Source organism: Colletotrichum abscissum (genome assembly GCF_030869225.1).
Source record: "Colletotrichum abscissum strain IMI 504890 chromosome Unknown Scaffold_45.1, whole genome shotgun sequence".
Taxonomy (NCBI): domain Eukaryota; kingdom Fungi; phylum Ascomycota; class Sordariomycetes; order Glomerellales; family Glomerellaceae; genus Colletotrichum; species Colletotrichum abscissum.
The window spans coordinates 327,886-342,840 of record NW_026850376.1 but is presented as its reverse complement, the minus strand read 5'-3'; the positions used below and the strand labels follow the sequence as shown (position 1 = coordinate 342,840).

The 14,955-nt window shown below is 53.8% G+C and overlaps 5 protein-coding genes across 5 annotated transcripts; 3 read left to right on the top strand and 2 right to left on the bottom strand.

Annotated features, from left to right (window-relative positions):
• Positions 1-1,334: 1,334 nt before the first annotated feature.
• Positions 1,335-2,261, top strand: CABS01_13526 (uncharacterized protein; the record flags this gene model as incomplete). The annotated part of the gene is made up of 1 exon (XM_060546868.1): positions 1,335-2,261. The coding sequence occupies one exon, from the start codon at positions 1,335-1,337 to the stop codon at positions 2,259-2,261; it is 927 nt and encodes a 308-aa protein (XP_060394928.1).
• On the bottom strand, positions 1,466-2,349 carry CABS01_13525 (uncharacterized protein; the record flags this gene model as incomplete). Its single annotated transcript, XM_060546867.1, has 2 exons — positions 1,466-1,776; positions 1,968-2,349. 2 exons carry the CDS (start codon positions 2,347-2,349, stop codon positions 1,466-1,468), a joined length of 693 nt encoding a protein of 230 aa, XP_060394927.1.
• A 2,622-nt stretch (positions 2,350-4,971) lies between these two features.
• Positions 4,972-7,081, top strand: CABS01_13524 (uncharacterized protein; the record flags this gene model as incomplete). The annotated part of the gene is made up of 2 exons (XM_060546866.1): positions 4,972-5,562; positions 5,621-7,081. 2 exons carry the CDS (start codon positions 4,972-4,974, stop codon positions 7,079-7,081), a joined length of 2,052 nt encoding a protein of 683 aa, XP_060394926.1.
• A 766-nt stretch (positions 7,082-7,847) lies between these two features.
• Positions 7,848-10,612, bottom strand: CABS01_13523 (BRCA1 C Terminus domain-containing protein; the record flags this gene model as incomplete). The annotated part of the gene is made up of 3 exons (XM_060546865.1): positions 7,848-10,021; positions 10,073-10,400; positions 10,508-10,612. The coding sequence occupies 3 exons, from the start codon at positions 10,610-10,612 to the stop codon at positions 7,848-7,850; spliced, it is 2,607 nt and encodes an 868-aa protein (XP_060394925.1).
• Positions 10,613-13,477: 2,865 nt separating this feature from the next.
• On the top strand, positions 13,478-14,534 carry CABS01_13522 (uncharacterized protein; the record flags this gene model as incomplete). The annotated part of the gene is made up of 4 exons (XM_060546864.1): positions 13,478-13,644; positions 13,740-13,825; positions 13,876-14,050; positions 14,102-14,534. The coding sequence occupies 4 exons, from the start codon at positions 13,478-13,480 to the stop codon at positions 14,532-14,534; spliced, it is 861 nt and encodes a 286-aa protein (XP_060394924.1).
• Between the last annotated feature and the right edge of the window lie 421 nt (positions 14,535-14,955).

Below are 14,955 nucleotides of genomic sequence, written 5' to 3'. Positions count from 1 at the left end.
TATTGCTGAGCTGCCTCAGCGATACCTCAATCCTCGGCTCGTCAATAGACATGTGGCAGTAGGCAGAGACAGACTAATACGTGATACCGCCGACAGAAGCAGAGAGGAGGGGGGGCCATATGCACAGAGGCCCAAGCTCCATATCTCGAAATGCTTCAGGGCACATGCTCCCGTCTCAAGTGACTTCACGGCATTGGGCGGGTTGAGTCTCCGTGTTGCTGTCCGGTACTTTGTACAAGATGAGATGCCGAGAGAAAGAGGCAGACGAGAATCTGGCAAGCCTCGCTCTCTGCCGTCTTACAAGCCGGTCTACAAAAGTCTTGAATGCAGAAACTGTACGGTACGACCCTCACGAGCTGCAGGTGAAGAGAACAACAGACTATCGATTTCACTAGATCGATGGAGAAAGGTGGCTTTGCACATTCGGGGCTCTGCTGAGAGATTGTGCGGGGGAAGCGAATGAGGCCCTTGAAGTTGCATCGTGGGTAATCGTTGGCAGTTCATGGCAGATCTCAAGGCAGATCTGATTGGATGCTGTCGATGCAACCGATGCAAAGAGTCCTTTCTCGAATGGTTAGCGGCGACGCTTGATGTGGCTTGTCGGGCAGCTTTTCCTGCGCCCTCTTGCTGCATGTCCAGCGAAGACGTAAGAAGAATGGGTTGCCTGCCGGTCAGCTACTTGGATGGCACCGCCGTGACAGGTATGCTTTGCGTCCGAAAATCTTTGGAGGGATTGAGGGAATGTGGACAGCATCGGAATCAAGCACATTTCGACAACCTCCCGTGATGAAGGGCGGAAAGATGCATGGACAAGGCAAGGAGCTCGAGGTTGTACAGTGTCCAAGTCACAAAGTGAGAAAAAGGAACCACGAGATCAGACCAACTTGGGAAAAGGAGTCATAGACGAGAGTTTGTCGGCGAGCATCACAGCGAAGAGACAAAAAGCGCGGTTCTCACACCGGAAATATCGGCTTCTCGATGTACGAAGGATGCCTTGCATCCAAAGTCCCGCAGCGACGAGAGCCGTGTTGTTGCCGCAGTGGCATTCGTCAGCAAGTGACTTCTTGTCCCGGGTCTCCGGTGTTTCCAGTTGCCCGCTCTCAAGTCTCGACTCTATTCTACACGCGTTGTAATATCGATGGAGATGCAAACGAGCTGGCTGAACTTTGGAGTGGGTTTCGAAACGGACCGTCTTCTACAGACAGCTCTGACTCTTACACGAACCCTGTTTCTTACCAATGACATGTTCAAATCCCTTCCAGGACCCTGACGGATGGGCCGAATGGGACAGAGCTTCTAGAAGCCGTTTTTAGCGTCTTCTCGTGTTCGACTCGATGATACGGATACCGGAGACGCCTTTGGGGCCTTGGATTCCGGAGTTCCTCTTCCCCCAGGGCCAAGACGAACCGACATGCAGAGTCGAACCCAAAAAGAAAACCGTTCTTTCGCCCCCCCTGCCCGTATTTCAATCGGTGTTCTCAGAGGGGAGCTGCAAGTGCTGTTCCGTATTCTGTGCAGCAGCGAGGATACCCACATCGACTGGAACGCCGGGTATGCAGGACAGCACGAACGAGGCCCTAATAGAGACAAGGACGAAGAACATTGAGCGCGCTGCCCTGCTGGTGCTGCTGGAAATAGGATCTCTCGGGGTCCGCCGAGAGGCAAGAAAACCAACTACGACGCTACCGTGGGATACCTGCCAGAGCGCAACAAAGTTGTCACTTGTCAGAGCTCGCTCGTGTGCCCGACGTTTGCCCCGCTGCAACTTGCCGAGCGCTACAGAGTCCCCTTCGCTGTCACTGTGTGTCGAGTTGAAGCGCATAGCACCAGGGCCAGGGCCAAGCAAGGTTCTAATCGAAAGGCTTCTGATCTCCGTCGTGGCCCCTCTCCGCCGTCCTCTTGTTCGACGCTATCTGTCTGGATGTCTGCCTTGGCGTCGTCCCCATTGCTTGACGTTTGGTGCTTACAGGAGTAGCTCGCCGACCACAGGATGCCTTTCCCGGGGGCGCTGGGCATTCTGTGCTCGCCCTGCCTGTGAGGTAGAATTGAATTGTTACTGCTCACGCGGGGCTGCGTTCCTGTTTGAGGCTTGGCGAGGGGCAGCCCTCCAAAGTAGCTCTCTGGAAGAGTCCGAAGGGAAGAGCTCAGAGCATACAGGGCATGTAGGATGGAGGGGAGCTGCACGGCGCTTCCTGGATTGCTGCTCGCCCCTCGATTCATCCAGACGGGTGGCGCAGGCGGCAACAGGGACACCCCAGTAGCCAAGGGTGGCGCGTTCCTTTCTCCCCCGGAGAAACTGCGTATGGTGATGATGCTGCTGTTCCAAGAGAAAGAGAACTCGGACCACATGGTTGGCGAGGATGGGTGAATCCGAAAGGGTTCAGTTCAGGTACAACGTTACGGATTGCCGGTACATGTGCTGCTCAGTGTCAATCCAAGGCCAAGCCCTGTCGTTAGCATGACGCCCGTGATGAGTTGAGGTGAAGGGTCGAGGATAGGCATTACAGCCCTATGGAGAAACAAAATCTCTCCAAAACACGCCGGGGCTATTTCAGGGTGATTGTTTACGAAACTTTTCATGTTCAATCAGCTCGGCGATATCATGGTCGCTCTGAAGATTGGTAGACGCTATTTCCGGCAGTTGAAAGGGCGTAATGCAAGATTACCCTGGCAGCTAGGGTTGGCAAACAAATGCCGCGACTGAGTCTCAAGTTCATTGATGAGATTGTGAACAGCGAGGAACAGAGAGATTTGAAGAAGGGATGAATCATGAATGATAGCTTCACAAGATCGAGTCTGGTGGTTGCCTACCTTACCACCACATCCACGATCTACGGGGGTCTCTGCAATGTATCTTCTCGGCAGAGTGAAGGTAGAGAGGTACATGCAAGAGATATCCAGGCTCTCACAGAGACATATACAACGCAAGAGACACCACCCTGACTCCGGATGTCACTGCCCTGAGAGACACATAAGCAGTCTGACACAGCAAGAGTGACCTCTGACCACTTACCAGTTACAATACATACCTACCACAGTAAGTAGGTCACTGACCCAAAGGAAAGGGCTGGAGAGAAAGGGTCTTCTGCTCCGGCCGTGCAGCTAGTCCCAGGCGGGCAGCAGATGGTGCAGATCCAACCGTCAGTCCGTCACTGACCCCCTGCCACTGACGGCCCCCCTGTCTCGTCTTCTGCGTGCCCCCGGACGGTATGATTTCATGGATCTGGAGCGAATACGTCACTGCAGGAAGATGGAGCGTGGAGCAGGAGCGTGGAGCTTGCTTCTGCTTGTCGCGTTGCCAGTTTGCTGCGCGCTCCTCGTCTGCGTATGGCACCTCCCACATCCCACCAGCCAACCACCACCGACAGCAAGCAGCAAGCACCACATCACAAGCTCATCTCAGCCCCTCCCTCTCTTTCTTTCTGCTACCTACTTTGTAGTTGCCAGCAGCAGCACCAGGGAAAGAGTACTTGCCGGCTTCGGTCTGCCTCGACATCCAGCTGATGCCTGGTGTGCCTCTTTGATCCCCCTTCTGCCGATGCAAGTCAGAAGTCACTCTATTCTCTCTGTCTCTGCAGTATTAGCTCTCGAGTGAGTTGAGTCATCCGCGCAACTTTGCTCTGGCCTTCTGCGCTTGATAATCGACGAGAACCTCTACATCATCACTCGCGTCTCCCTCAGCCAGCTGGCAAGTCCAGCACTTTGCTCAAACCCTCGGGCCTCTACTCCCTCTACACCATCGTTTACAAGACGGGATAGACCTATTGGGCACGGCGCAGATCCGCTGCCTTAACGGATACCGGTACACGCGAACCCATCACCAATGAAGTCTGCCCCCCACCACCTTGTTTACTACTATGTACTGTGTAATGAAGAAGGGCACTCGTCAAAGCTGTGCTCCCCCTCCATCCCACGGTACATCCCAAAGTCGACTGTTTCTCCCAAGCGACGCGGGGCCGAGTTGGAGTCGCCCTCGGGTTGCGACCACATGATTAGCTGCCACACCCAAGGCCATGGACTCAAGTAGAGTACACCGGTGAGGTACAACCTGACCCCCCCTGTCTGCGTTTCCCTTGCCTTTTCTTCCCTCTCCCAAAAAGGCACAAGTGACAGTTGAAGTCATTGTCAGCCATCCGGTTTACTGTACGTACGAGTACGTTCCATGACAATATCGCCATGAGGCCCCGTTTCGGGTCACCACCACCTACCTCCTTTGCTCCTCGCTTGGTTTTCTGCTGGCCTCGCCTGGATACACCTTGACAAGCACACAAGCAAGGCCTTGGTTCATGATTTACCCGCCTGTCTATCTGTATCCGTAGTGTACCTCATCGCCTCTCTATCTCTTCTCCTGACTCTGTACGGAATACTTGATACTCAGAGGGCTGAGTAACTCTACTTCCTGCCGACTCTTGGACTCCAGCTTTTCGGTGAAGCAGATCAGGACAGGATTTGGGGAAGTTGTTATTCTCGGACCTCACGTTGCACATCACAAATCAACACTCTCTCGCCCTTTCTCACTTCTCTTCCTCTTGAGACAGACCCCTTCTTCTCTTCATATCTTCCCCTGCGGACCAACCTTTCCCTTTTCAACCCTCATCCTCCGTCCGTCACCCACGTTCTCGTTCCCGGGACCCCTGCTACATCTAGAACCTCGCAGCCTCTCCTCTGATGCCACATCTTTATTGCTGTGCCTGACTTGCATCACTTTTCCCTGGTCTTAACCCGCCCTCCCTATTGCGTATGGCTGTCGATCACACCCGACACAGCGTCCCAATACATCTATCGCCTACCCGCAAGAGCGCACTATCTTAGACGAACGTTGATTCCTCCCGTCTCTCTCCCTCTCCATCGCATCAACACCAACAACCACCAAGAAAAAACCACACCCGCACAATAGTCACTGCTCGTCGACCGAGCAGGAAACCTCACCAATCCTGACCACAACCATAACGACCCCATCACTCTCTCGTGATGAGTAACGGCAACTCACCCCCCAGTCTCAGAGCTGTTGATGCCTTTGCGCGCGCCTTATACCGTCGCGCCAAGGCATCGGGACCAGATTTCGACGACGTTGCCAACGTCGTCCGTCGCCTGCACACGGTCCTCAAGCACCTCAAGGTCGAGTCCGAAGACCAAGATTCTCTCCTCAACTCAGATGCCTCATCCGTTTATAACCGCCAGCTTGCTCCCCTTGTTGAGGACTGCGATTTTGCCCTCAAGCAGCTCGAAACCATGATCGAAAAATATGGCGAGAATACACAGCTTGAAGAGCGCGAGCGTGACATGTTGGCCATGGTTCGCACGAAACTTGCCAACCAAGAAACCGCCATCGATATGTTTCTCGACACAGTACAGCTGCACAACCCCAGCAAAGCCCAACGCGTAGTGGACGAACAAGGCGGAAACTTGGACAACATCAAGGACAAGGTGGATGCCATTGCAGCAAGGTTATTTGCTCGGAGAGACAGCGGTGTTGGCGACGACGAAGAAGACCTTTGGCAACAGTTCCGGGCCGAGCTGGAGAAGGAGGGCTTCTCAAAGGAAGTGTTGCGCAAGAACAAGGTATGATGATCTTGAACACCGAGACGGGAACAAAGCTGTTGCTAACTCACCTGAACAGGAGGTTCTGCGTGCCTATATTCGCGAACTGGAACATTCAACTGGAAATGATGCCACGGCACCACCCTCGGTTCGCGGTCTCCTCGCCCAGGAGCGCGCATACCCCCATCCAGCCATGGCGGTTACACCTGCATCCTACCAGAGCCGCGACAATTATGGTCCTGGAGAGACGTACGGTTCATATGACGACAAGTATGCTCCGGCTGTAAGGGGTGAGCGCCGTATGGCTGAGCAGCGCTCCGCTCCCAACATGCCAAACGAGCTCAGTACTCTTTCCACTTATGGACGGGAACATGGCGCGGACGATAAGCACAACGACTCTCTCGCCCTCATTTCAACTCGCGATCTCATGGCTTTGGATACCATCAACCACGGCATGGATAACCTTCGCCTCACTGCCGCTCAAAATTACAGTACTTCCCCTTCATCTACTTCACCGGCAAACCGCTATTTACCACCAGATGTTGCAGCTGCCCGCGCTGCAGCAGACTTCTCCTCCTCGCCCTCCAACCTAGGCGTATCACCACGCTTCGTACCTCCAATCCCTTATCCCAACAGCCACGGTGGCCCTCCTTTCGCATATGGTGCATCCCCACGTACGTCCCAAAGCCGTCTTGCACCGGATCGCTACGGCATGGATATTCCTCTGGAAGCCAAGTGGACGCGCATTCGCCGTGCCCTCATCTCCCCCGAGATCCTTGAGCGTGCTGGCGTCCGCTATGAGGCTCGCCCAGATTACGTCGCAGTCCTCGGTGTCCTCAGCCGTGAAGAGATCACCAACTACGCTCGCCTCTCTGCCGAGGCCCGCGCTGCACGCTCTTCAAGACGTCACAACGGCGGCCCCCCGCCAGCAGGTGGTGCAACGCAAGGCTCACCTCGCCGGCGCGGTGATTCACATACCTCATCATCAGAGGAACCCCTGTGGGACTCGTCCGACAACTCGTCAGAAGCCAGCTACCCCGACGAGGAGAAAGGAAACAAGACATACTACATTGTTCCCCCTCCCTCAGACAAGGAAAAGGGCACGTCACCCGCCGCAACCGTTCAGCCAAAGCCCATCCTCAAGAACAAGAACGAGAACCACGTCCGCTTCGACCCGCAACCTCATGAGCTCGACCCCCACGCCTCGTCTCCCCGCTCCCATCGCGACGACCGCGATCGGAGGAGAAGGCCCTCGCGCCGCGAGCCCAGGGACTACGAGAGCAGGGACCGTGACGGCCACTACAGAGATCGCGAGCGGGAACGTGACCGAGACCGCGGTGATCGTGAGAGGGACCGCGACGGCCACAGAGACCGCCACCGTGATCGGGACCATTATCCCAGCCGTCACCATCGCGAGCGATCTGACCGCGACAGGCGAGACAAGAAGAAGGCCTGGGGCGAGACGCTGGGTGCCGTGGGCATCGGTGGTGCCGCGGCCAGTCTGCTCAGCGTCCTCACTGAGGCAGCTTCTGTGTTGTGATCCTCCAACGCAACTACCTACCTGTCTATTACACCTACATACCGTCTTTTCTAGTCTTTTAGTTCTACGATGGCTAGTTGATTGGAGACTTGGACCCCCGGTATCAAACAACGTACCGTTCTTAGGAGCTGGCGCCCTTGTTTTCCTTTCTACATATTCTTCTAGCGTTTACCATTGGGGCTGTGCCCAATACACATTTTGATCCGACGAGAACAGCAATTAGGAATACAGGACTTTTAGGGAGATGGGAAAGGAAATCTTTTGCAATCATAAAAAACTCCGAACAACAAACTTGTACCTTTCTTTCCTTTTGTCCAAACTTGTTTCCAAGTTGAACAGCAAACTCATGATACCTGTATTAAGAAAGTGGGAGAAACAAGTAGGGGCGGATGGAGAGTTGTACGAGAGCGCATGGGAGAAGCCCCTAAGAATTTGTAGATGTACACTATACCTTTACGAAATGAGAGATACCCCCAAAGATTGATGCTTTTATGATCTCGTTTCCTCCCAAGAATTCATAAATTTCCTATGCCTACTCCGTAAACCCTGTCCTGGCGTCGTCAATTCCATGTTCCTTTGTTATCATGCTATGCAATGCTATAACCCCTTCCCCACTCATCCTCTTCACGCACGCTTCTCGCAAACGTGCGAGCCGTTCCCCCTTGTCCTCTCACGATGATATAATCCAAACGAGATCCGCGCAAAGTAACTCGATTGTTTCAAGCAAATACCGATGTTCAAGTAACCCGGCACAGTTTCTTTCTACTTACTTGCGTCTGAGTTGCCTGGTATTGGGCCTTGCCTCGTCACTAAAGTCAAATCCTCCAATGGTAGAAATCTTCTTCCTGGCAGGCTGACTGACAACGGGAGGAGACGGAGCCACCGCTTTGCCGGCACCCTCGCCGCCAACGCTGGCAATTTTGCTCATCATCTTGGCCCGATGCTGCTGGGCGCCGGGGTCCTGGTACTGTATTTGCGTCGATGGTGGTTCCTGCTCCTTCTCCTGCTGAGGCTTCTCCTCCGCGGTCCGGCCCATCGAGTCCATGCGCGACTCGGCGCTTCCGCTAGATGCTGCCGACGCGTTGCTGATAGCACGCCCAAATATTCGTTTGGCACGTCTTGTCGGTTGCTGCAACGGGCCTGAGCCTTCCACATCGGGGGCATTCTCGCTGCTGGGTTTCGACTCGATCAGAGATGCGAGCTTGGAAGTTAGGTCTTCTTTCTCCGCATTCTTCATTGCGTCCCGTTGACGTTTGCGCTCCGCCTCCGTTTCCTCTTCGTCACAATCTATTGGTTTCGTCTTGACTTGGTTTTGCTCGCTGGCTGCATCGGTAACAGCCCCGGGCTCGACGGGAGCTTGCGCTTCGGCTAGAGAAATAGGGGTCGCATCCAGGCTGTCGGCTACGCTCGTGGTTCTGGCCAGTCCCACAGGTTGCCTCACTGGCTGCTCCGCCTTCAAGTCGCTGGGCGTTGCGTCTGTCAATGACGGTAGCACTGTCCCAGCACCAAAACTGTCTGCCTGGTGCGTCTTGGCTGTCTGGAACTGGAGGGAGGCGGCTGACTCAGCCTTTGCAATCGTTGTCTCGCGATGTGCAAAGGCTGCCGACGAAGTCTCTCTCACGGCTGGAACCTTCGCAGTTAATGTAGCAGGTTTCTGCCGACCTTCATCGTCTAGGAAGGCTGTTGTGTCGATTCCACCCACGACTGTAGAGTGCCTTGCCGCTGGCTTTCTCGAAGCTTGAGGCACAGGCTCAGACCTTGTCCTTTGGAAAGCCTGCTTCATATCCTCCCTAGTTGTCTCCTTGGGCTTTGGCTTGGGCTGGAGACTAGAAGGCTGGCCCAGTTCAGGATACATGAACTCCTTGATTGGCACATTGAAGCCTGTTGTCATGCACTCCCAAAGCCACTCCGAGCTGACAGCCGGGATGTTATTGTCGAGGGCCAATTTCAGCTTCTCCTTCCTCGTTTCCGCGAGCGCCCTACACACCAGCACCGAGGTTGTGTCGTTGAGCCGTGATGCGAACCGAGCACCAATCTGTGTGATTGCCTTTTCCACATGCAGCAGGTCGATTCCACTAAACCCCGCCGTGCAGATGGAGATATCCTTGAAGCCGTGAATTGGGAATACTGGTAGCGGGCGACCTAGAATATGGTTGTCTGGGTCGCGAAAAGCTTTGTTATGCAGGCATCGCTCGATGAAGAACTCGGTCACTATTTGGATCTTGTCGATGTGCTCAGGCGGAACCCGAAGGTGCGTTGTCGGCTGGGATTCTTGTGGGACAATAAGAAGCCTGCGGGTCGATCTCGCTTCATAGCCTTTGGTGGAAAGTTCTTGGAAGGAGTCGCAAACTTGTCCCCCCAGGGAAACTATGGTGTCTGCGAGAATTTTGGATTTCCATGGCTCGAACCCAGACATGAAGAAAGAGCATGCAGAGAATATACCTGCGTCAGGAGCAGACTGGACCATTCGATCGTGTATGCCAGAGTCTTGAACTTCAATCCTGTCCGCCGTATCACCAGGCCCGGCGGACTCGGCGGAAGGCTTGTTACCGAGGATATCTCCCCAAAGCATGTCTCGCTGGCTGCCGAGCTTCATGCTGGCCGTTTTCCTGAGCTTTCTCTGCCCAATCTCGCCCGCGCCTGATCTCGATCTTTTCCCTGCGGACGCCTTCCTTGGTGTTACTCTGTTCCAGGCGCCCTGGCCTTGCTCCTCGGCCGGCAGGACGGGATCGAAACACTGCTCGTCGAGGATCAGGCCGCGCTCGATGCTCTGCTCGAGCCAGGGCAGCGATACTGTGCGGATATTCCATGCTCTGGCGGCCTTATACTTCTTTCCTTCCGGTTTTCGGACGATCAAGTGGGAGACTCGTTTTGTTAGATCGCCCGTATATGCGCCGCCGTTGGAAGTGATTTTCTCGATGATGCTGTTGCGTTGATCGGCTATGAAAGGTCAGGTTGAGAATGGAAAGAACGCCAGTCAACTTTGCTTACGATCGTCGAAGCCAGTCATACAAAGCAACAGACTCCCGCGCTTAGCTTCAGTAGAATCGGCTGCATCGACCACATGGCCGCACGTCTCCAGCGGCTTGAGCTGCCACTCTCGTTCGAGAGCGGCAAAGTCAATATCGGCATCCTTCATCCATAGATCTCCTACTGTATCGATCCATTTGGCATCCATGACCTTGATATCGGTTCGTTCTTTGGCGACATGTCGGTATTTGGGTGTGTCGTAGTCTCCTACGACAAGATGTGTCACGTCGGGAGTTAGATCGTACTTGTGGATGCCTCCGAGTTCTTCAGTCTTTGTTGCTATTTGTGTCTATATGAAGGTGAGAAGATGGTTCATGGCGAGGTTATGGGAGCAGCATGGAGGTCGGATCAGGGTAGACAGAGGGGCGAATGAATGTGTGCATCACCACAACTTACTCGCTGGTCTGGCGGGATGCTTGTGCAGCACACAACCACGCCCTTGAAGGGATGCGCAGGGTCGATGGCCGGCTCGCTCGAGTCCCGACTGCGAGGGGAGTCCATCCTATGGCATGTCGGTAGCTATGTGGTCCTCGAGGCAGCATTCAAGACTGACTATCCTGCCGACGGTTGGGTGTTCTCAAAGAAGGTGGTCTTTATCGCTGTGGTGTAAGGTACGGTACCTCATGCAACAGCGGGACGGCGCGTCGAGAAAAAGTCGCGTCTGCTGCCTGCCCAATCAATTAAAACAGTTGCCAAGCGCAACAAGTACCATTGGTAGACGTCATTCGTGGTGGGGCTTATCATGGTATGTTCACACTGTGTACTTGAACGATGAAGGCCGTGAAGAGGTTGCTTTTCTGGGTGAGAACACAGTGCAATTATCAGACCAGCAAAATGCCTTAGACAACGAGACGAGTCTCAGGCTTGAACTCTCACCCCAGCTTCCTCACCTAACCTCACTCAAATGGAAGTGCGTTTAAATCATTGATTTGCGAGAATTTTCGCCCGGAAGCTTTTTATTGAATGGCTCAGTCAATATAACTTTATTTTGTAGGGCACACATCAATCGATCTTGCCCCTCAAGAAAAGCTGTTTTAGTCTTAGTCTTAGTGTCGGTCTTGGCTTATTATCGTGATCCTCATGATATGAAATGAAGCCTTATATATTTATGAAAAGGATAGCCTCGAGCTGATTTATTGGGAAGCAGGAAGTAAGGAGGCCTTTATCAGTCTCATTCAAAGAGGCAATATTGAATTCTGGTGTCTATGTCGTTGGATATGAGAGGAGTTGCCGAATGATATCGTCTACCTTACACGCATGAGATCTGAAGGGAGAGCCTTCGTACTTTATAGTGATAAGTTCAAACGAGGATAGAGGTGATTGACAGAGCAACTGGGAATGATTAGCAGAAGAAGGTCTGAGAGTCTTTGCAGTGAGTTTGACGAGGCCGGTGAGTATGAGATGCACGCATAGAAACGCGGGAGAATGTTCCTTCCAAGATGAGGCCCAATGAGGAAGGCGGGGTCAAAGATGCGGGCTCTTGCGGTCGGAAGGTCCCACTTCCCGCCGTCCACGGTCCGCCATTGCACCAAAAGTACGGAGTACAGCACCTCAAGGCAGGTCATTTTGGAGTGAGGTGATCACTGAGGAGCGAGAGCCTTACCGCCCAAAAAATCACAGACTGCCCCGCCATAGGCAGGAAGACCTTCAGCAACCAAACTGGAAGGCATCGCTCGTTGGCTCTTACCCCACCATCTCGGCTTCAGCCTTGCTTGCTCCCACCCCTCCGAAGCTCTTTTCTACCACCTTACTCTCCTCCCTTCCCAACTGACCACACCACTGCAATAACGACCTTCAATCCCACGCACCCCGTCACGTCTGACCTGCACGAACTTCGCCTCGTCTCCTCAAAAAGCGGCTGACACTCGACCTCTTCCTCTCTGCCACGAAGCGTACTGCCCTCTTGCCGACACCCTCAGTCGTCGCATCGTCACCGACTCTTGAAAGCGGTCGAATTGCGTCACGCGACTCGCTCAACCTACATCCGAACCAGGAAGATAGTTTTGGGCAATACGGCCACACGCAGACGGAGGTAGAGCTGCTGCGAGCACAATGGCGCCGACATCGACCTCCCAGAAGGCGATGACCACCCAGTTCGTTCAGTTGACAGGTGCAAGTGACAGAACTGCACAAAGGGTGAGTCCAAGCCCAGAGAAGAATACCCTATCGCTGTCGGTGCCTCGGTTTCTCGTCTACCATGCGACGCATGCGCTTTCCCAACCCCTCATCGTCCTCGTCGGTTCGCAAGACGTGGACCTCGTCATTGAACTATCGGCGAAACGTCGAAGCCTGTCATGCGCCGCTACTCTACGTCGCGCTGCTTTGCGTTGTGCTGTCTCGTAGCTGGAGCATTACTGGGCTTCGACGCGATACTGCCTTGGCGGGGAAGGGCGGCAGCTGGTGGAAGACGAGACCGCCCACCGGGCCGTTGGATCTTGAAGGCGGAATGGAGTGCTGACTACAAGCTTCCGAATAGTACCTGAAGAACGCCGGATACAAGCTCAATGAAGCCGTTGATGCGTAAGTGCAACTCACCCGATATACTACACGGGGTTTCCTATAGTCTATGCCGCGGTTTTGTGTCGTTTCGTTCGGTCTCGCTCGCCCCCAGTTGTTTGCTGGACTGGCCGTTTCTGCCATCACCTTTTACCGCCCGTATAATGTTATCCGAACCACTCATCTCATCATGCGCCGGCCCTTCTCGGGCAATTTGACCTGCAGCGCACGCAAGGATACCGCGTTAGTTCATACTTGACTTGCTCGGTTGTTGGCCCGGTCTGAGATGCCCTTTGTGGGGGAAACGCCGTCGAACCCCCCTCGGAGCGCTACTCAGCGTTGCGCTGCTCCAATGCACCCGTCGGAGAGAGGCACCTCTGCAGCTACGAGGTCACAGTTCACTCTTTGGGGATACATTGTTGCCCACACCGTAGGAGAAAGGCCGAGCCGACGCCGATCGACAATTGCTCCTGAAACATTCACGCGGACGAAATGGCTCTTAAAGCAACGAACTGCCATGGCAAGCCGCCACCGTCGTTGCTTTGATCGGCCGTCTCCCGTCCATTGGTCGATCTAGTTGACGCAAGTGCCTCGCTTTTCCGGACTGGGCCGGCTGTCACCCCGGTGCCACTCATATCCGACCACCACGAAGGTCACGGTCCTTTGTATGGAGAAATTGGCTAGCACTCTTCATCTTCCTAAGCATCTCGTCACAAACGGCTACAGGCATTCAGCGCACCTTTGCCTTTTCGAGCCTCTATCAGTCGTGTCGATTCCGCACCAGCCGGCGTGCTTCATTCTTGGATGCGCCAGAACCCCGAAGCACGTTGGGACTGATTGACGCCGAGACAAGGCAGGAGCACCAAGACGATGGGGTGGAAAGGAGTGAAGAATGCCTTGCCTACCAAAGGCTTGAGTTTGTGGTCTTCGAGACGCAAGGCATCAAGAAATAACCTCGTTGCTGAGGAGAAGAATCAGTCTGGGTATTCCGCCCATTCCGTGTGCCATGTCCTGCGCAAAGTTGCCAGCCGACTTGCGTCTTTTGAAGCTTCAATAACTCAAATATGTTTACGTTCTTATGGAGTTGTTGCCTCTTGTGTTGCAGAAAAGCATTGACTGACAATTCCTGAAGATACTTCTCTGGCGCCAGCGGAACTTCCACCCCCACGACTTCGGCGCTTGATACTTCGTTGAATCAAATGTTTGACAAGCTACGAGGTTATGCTCTCACAGCCTAGCCCCTTGATTCCATGACTAACAGTAGGCAGATGACTCAAAAGACGAGAAGAACACACTGGGTCTTGACACTACCATGGCGTACCTCGGCGACTTGGGCGTCAACATCGAGAACGCTGAGCTGCTAGTCGTGATGGAACTCCTTCAGGCACCGTCTGTTGGAGAAATCACCAGAAAAGGCTTCGTCGATGGCTGGAAGGTGTCTGGGTATGAACAACGTTTCCAGCGTCAGCCTCCAGTATACTAACATGATTATAGTGCTGCGACGCGTCAAGCGCACGTCTCTCACATCAAGTCACTGGTCAGCAGTCTTTCAACCGACCCTGCCTACTTCAGAAAGGTGTATCGGCACACCTTCGTTGCCAGCAAGGAGCCGACCCAAAAGGCACTCAACCTTGAGATTGCTACAGTCTACTGGAACGTCCTCTTTTCGCCACCAGGTTGGGAGTGGAAGACGAAGAACCAGGACTGGCTGCAGCTGTGGTTGAAGTTTCTCGAAGAGAAGTGGACCAGATCTGTTAACCGCGACACGTGGAACCAGATCCTCGAATTCGCGACCAAGTCCATGGCAGATGAGTCATTGTCTTTCTGGAACGAGGATGGGGCATGGCCTAGTGTAATTGATGACTTCGTGGCTTGGTGCAAAGAGAGAGGGATTGGCAAGTCCGAGACAATGGACTTGGACGCCTAAAAATATTGCAACAGACCACGGATCGGCATCACCACATGAGGCCGAAACTCACGACGAAAGGTCATTGAGATAATGACTGGGACGGATCCGACGACGGTAGGAGGAGTGCAAATCGGCACGCCTTCCACACACACTTGGTACATAGCAGCGGGACGTCTAGTGACAGCGAGGCCGCTGAAACCACAGAGATAGGCTACGTCGGGAGACCAGATACCATGGCCAAAGGTAGAGATTTTCAGCATTAGCCTAGCGCATGCAGTTGTGAACTGCGAATATCAGATTGACAAAAGCCTGAGTGCAAAAAAAGTGCATATTCTTTTTATACGCAGTGGTTTAGTAAATCATTACGTCCAAGTTATATCAGTGGCGTGCCACATATTTATACATTCCGAACTATCGTCGGCTCTATTCATGCGCAACC